At 50.8% G+C, this 4,963-nt stretch overlaps 1 protein-coding gene across 1 annotated transcript in view; it reads right to left on the reverse strand.

The window, feature by feature from the left end:
- The window catches only part of SDHB (succinate dehydrogenase complex iron sulfur subunit B), an 11,371-nt gene extending 7,938 nt beyond the window's left edge, over positions 1-3,433 (reverse strand). The window contains exons 1-3 of the mRNA XM_017833462.1: positions 3,344-3,433; positions 1,917-2,044; positions 97-182 (exon numbers count right to left, since the gene is read on the reverse strand). Of these exons, the coding sequence (XP_017688951.1) occupies positions 97-182; positions 1,917-2,044; positions 3,344-3,418 (289 nt within the window). The 5' untranslated portion in view covers positions 3,419-3,433. The remainder of the gene's footprint in view (positions 1-96; positions 183-1,916; positions 2,045-3,343) is intronic.
- Positions 3,434-4,963: the final 1,530 nt, after the last annotated feature.

Raw genomic sequence — 4,963 nt, forward strand, 5'->3', positions numbered from 1 at the left:
CACAGCTGGGAGAGTCTTCCAGAGTTACATGTCCACTGTCAGCAACAAACAGTATTCCAGGCAGGAATTCCAGTATTCCAGGAAAATCCTTCTTACCTTCCCTACAGGACCTACGGAAGGTCAGGGTGGAGTCCATCTCGTTTTTAATCTTGATCAGAGCATCAAGCACCATGGGCCCACACCTAAAGCAGAAAACAGGGTCAGTTCACCTGGAGAATCCACCCAGACTCAGGGCTGGACTTCTGGCACCCCAACTAAGCAGCACCTAAAAGGGTTTTGGATCAGCTACAATTAATACACATTTTTTGGCAATCCCAGGCAATAAAACAGACATTTCTTGATGAGGGTGGGAGTCAAACCCTTTCTCCTGCCGATGCCCTGAAGGTTCAGACAGCACAACTCAACCCCAAGTGCCTTGTACTGGTTCTCTTTGCTTTTGGGTCAGGCTTTAACAAGTCAGTCTGTCCCCATTAGTCACAAGAGACACATAAAACCAAACAGTCATGGACAACTTCTATAATTTTCTATCCAGCAGACAGGGCAACACCCAGAAATTATCCACCAGTGCAAGTCACACAGAAATCTGAGTCCTCTGTCACGGGGTTCTTAAGTAGGGGCTGGGGAATTTGTGTGTGGAACTCCTGGAAAGGGCTCGGGGTGAATTCCTGGGGCAGGAGCACGGCACCAGCTGGAGCTCAGGGAAATGCAGGATGTGTCCAGGAGGTTTCTGCACCACAGGGAATCTGAACCCCTTCCCAGAATCCCAGGGAAGCAGGAGCTGTCTTGGGGATCCCACACCAAAGTGTGCAGGTGGCTCCTACAAGCTTAATATGACCTGACAATTAGAGGCAACTCAGTGGGAACAAACTTCCACCTTCTCTCCCAGCTCTGGGACTGGGAGTTACACATGGAGTGTCCTTTTGGAACACTGAATCCCAGGATGGTTTGGCTTGGGAGGGACCTTAAAGATCGTCCAGTGCCACCCCCTGCCATGGGCAGGGACACCTTCCACCAGCCCAGGCTGCTCCAAGCCCCGTCCAGCCTGGCCTTGGACACTTCCAGGAATGGGGCAGCCACAGCTTCTCTGGGAACCCTGTGCCAGGGCCTCCCCACCCTCTCAGCCAGGAATTCCTTCCCAATATCCCACCTAAATCTCTCCCCTTTAGTTTCAAACCACATCCCCTTGTGGTACCACCTGCCCACATAAAAAAATCGCTCTCCCTCTTTTTTAGAAGCCCCAAAATTTTCCACATAAGTAAAATTTACTGAAGTCTTCAAGTCTTCAGCACAACTCAGGGACACAGATAAAACCTCACAAAAGTCTCAAAACAAAGTGACCATTCCCTGCTGGGACACTGGCACTCAGGACACAGTTTATTTGTCACACACAGGTGAGGGAGGGGTAAACAACCCCACAAAATCACAGTAAAATTTGTTATATAACTGATTATATTATCAGGGATTTTTTATTAATTATATTAAAAAGATGTATTATTTTAAAATATACATTATATGATCTATTATATAGTTGTATAGAAATATATTATATAATTATAAGTATGTAATGTATTCTATAATTTTATAGAAATATAAAATATATTATATAATTTAAAAGACATCTATATTATAAAATTTTATAGAACTATATCTTCATATATTAAAATATATTAACCCCAAAACATTTTAATTATATTACCAGTAAATTATTTGCAATAACAAAATTATTATTCATTAATCATTGAAATTTATTCTCTTATCAGGACATGCCATCAGTGTCCCCTGTGCTGAAGACAAGCTGCTCTGTAGCAACTGAGCAGCACCTTCAGGGCCACACCAAGCTTTACCATTCCCTGGAGCTCAGTGAGCTGCTGACACCTTTAGTACCTGGAGAACCTCTTCCCGCAGGGAACACTCACTTGTTGAGGTCCACCTCGTAGGTCTGCATGCGGGGTTTGTCCCCAGCTTTGTCGGGGTCCCATCTGTAGATGGCGAATTTCTTGAGCCGCGGCGCTGCCGCCGCTGCCGTCTGGGCTCCCCGGCACTCCTGGATCCACAGGGAAAACTGCCCTCAGCTTCCTCCATGGGCCTTGGGGCCAGGGAACAGGGTGACAGGAGGCAGCACTGCTTCGTATTTGGGGATTTGGAGAGGTTTGGGAACATCCTGACAAGGATTTGTGGGAGTGGTGCAACCTGGTGATGCAACCCCCCCCATCCTGGGGCTCCCTCCTCCATGGGGCACTGGAGATAATCCCAAAATTAAGGGGCTCCCCCAGGTGTTCCTGCAGGCACCGTGGCCTTCAAACCCTGAAGGCTCTCCCTGCCCCCAAATTACCCCCAGAAGTTCCTAAATACTCCCTACCCAGCTCCGGGCCAACAAACCACCTCCTCCCGCTATTCCCCCAGGGAACTTCTTCCTCCTCCAGGCCACCTTCCCATCTCACCTCTCCCTAAATCACCCACATCCCTATTCCTCCTGTTCCCACACCTCTTCCCAACCCCTTTCTGGTGTGTTTCCCCCTCTCACAATTTCCTGTCAACCTTTATCTCCCCCTAAACCATTCCCAGGCCCCTTCCTGCTTCTCTTTGCCCCCAGACCCTCCTCAGCATCCCCCTCACTGATCCTCTTCCCCCTCAGCTCACCCCCCTTTTCCCACCCACTCTTCCACTTTTACCCCATCCTGGACCCCCTCCTGCCCCCTGCCCAGAGCCCCCTCTGCCATCCTTCACCTCCCTTCCCAAACCCCCCTCCAGCCCCCTCTGCCACTGATTCCCTTGTCCCGCAGCTCACCCCATTCTCCCACCTTTTACCGCATCCCAGACCTCGTCCAGCCCTCTCAGCCCCCTCTCCCATCCCTTCCCTCCTGCCCATTCCCAAATCCCACACACCCCCTCCAACTCCCACACAACCCCCAACCTCTCTGCCACTGATCCTCTTCACACCCGCCTTCTCCCACCGACTCCTCCCTCTTTTACCGCATCCCGGACCCCGTCCTGCCCCACAGCCTCTGCCCAGAGCCCCTTCTCCCACCCCTTCCCTCCTGTCCATCCCCAGCTCCCACACATTCCCCCCAACTCCCTCTGCCACTGATCCTCTTCCCACTGCCCTTCTCCCACCCACTCTTCCCGTCTTACCCCGCATCCCGGACCCCGTCCTGCCCCACAGCCCCTTCCCTCCATCCCCCTCTCCCACCCCCCACCTCCTTCCCCTCATGCCCAATCCCAAATCCCACACACCCCCTCCAGCCCCCCATCTCCCTCCACACTCCCTCCACCCTCCCCTCTGCCCCCTGTCCCTCCTCCCCGCGCCCCCCCGCACCCTCCCCGAGCCCCCCAGCCCCCTCACCGCCCGCGGCCCGGCCCGCAGGAGCCGTGCGGGGACGCGGTGCCTCAAGGAGACTCCGAGCGCGGCCGCCGCCATCTTGACGCTGCGCAGTTCCGAGCCCGCCGGAAGTGACCCCGGCGCCGCCATGTTGTGCGCTGAGGGGCAGGCGGGCTCCCTCCGCCATCTTGGGTGCGGCGGCGGCCTCAGGGCAGGCGCCATGTTGAGTGTGGCGCGCCTTGCGTTACAAAGCGGGGTGGCGGGGCCAGGACGCCTAAATCCCCTCTTGTTTTTGGTGTGAATCCCACAAAAATGACCCCTTGTTTTTTCATCAGTAATGCCCAGCCTCACTGCGTTTGCGCGGAGGTGCCCACACCGTCCCCTCACACGAGGGGACCTGCCCCAACACCAAGCGGGGAAGAATGGCGGGTGCGGGGGGTTAAAGAGTGACAGAACCATTGGGGTTGGAAAAGCTCTCCCAGATCATCGAGTCCAACCTGTGACCGATCCTCCCTCGTCACCCAGACCATGGCAATAAGTGCCACTGTCCAGTCTTCCCTTAAACACCTCCAGGGACAGTGATTCCACCACCTCCCTGCGCAGCCCATTGCAAAAAAATGCCCCCCCCTACTCTGAGGGCTTCCCTCCCTTTCTCTTACGATTATTACCCATTATTATTGAATTTCACGACTTTTTCCTCACAGCAAGTTTATTTATGAAGTGAGTTGTGACCAACACATGCTGAAAAAGCCGCTGGGGGCAAAGATGGAGGCAGGAAGAGAACAAGGAGGAGGAGGGTGAAGAAGAGCAAGAGGAGGAGGCAAAGGTCTCAGTATTGTTACCAAACAAGGTTTTTTTAAAAAGGAGTTTATGCAGCAGTGGAGGAAATGCTGAGAGATTTAATCCATGGAATAGATGAGGGATGACAGGCAAGCAATGGGTGATGTCCATGTGTTAGAAAAACAAAAGTTTGAGGCTTGATGTACTTTGATGTTCTCAGACCTGGGGGAGAAAGGTTAACAAAACCTAGGAGAGAAATTTACTGTTGAGACTTGGACACCAGGAATGTAGGATTTATAAAGCACAAAGATACAGAAACCAGATATGAAGAGGAAACTACCAAAGACCATTACTGAGACTCTCCCCGCATGTGAAAAAGATAATAAAAAGACTGAAAATTGGCATGAGAAGCAAAAAATCAACAACAAATAGAAGATAGAATACCAATTAATTAAGAGAACTATGTAACTTGTAAACCAATGGACACCAATTCCTTCATTTGCTAGAATTCATAAAGAGTTAAAAGTTTTGATAACTGATGTATGTGTTTTGTGGATTGATCTCCATGTACCTCAGTGTTGATTAATGTTGACTTTCTAACTCAACAAACTGGTTAGAGAGTTTATTTCACAATTTTTGGTGACATGGTTGTTCCTTGAACACCTCCAGGGATGGTGATTCTACCACCTTCCAAAAACTTCTACCCTTCCAAAAAAATTGCCCCCTTACCCCTCTGAGGGCTTCCCTCCCTCTCTTGCACAATCACTGCCCATTCTTATTTATTTTCATGACTTTTTCCTCACAGCAAATATATTTATTAAGTGAATCACAAGCAACACACACTGAAAAAGCCACTGGGGAGGA

Source organism: Lepidothrix coronata, unplaced genomic scaffold (genome assembly GCF_001604755.1).
Source record: "Lepidothrix coronata isolate B3197 unplaced genomic scaffold, Lepidothrix_coronata-1.0 Scaffold214, whole genome shotgun sequence".
In the NCBI taxonomy this organism is placed as follows: domain Eukaryota; kingdom Metazoa; phylum Chordata; class Aves; order Passeriformes; family Pipridae; genus Lepidothrix; species Lepidothrix coronata.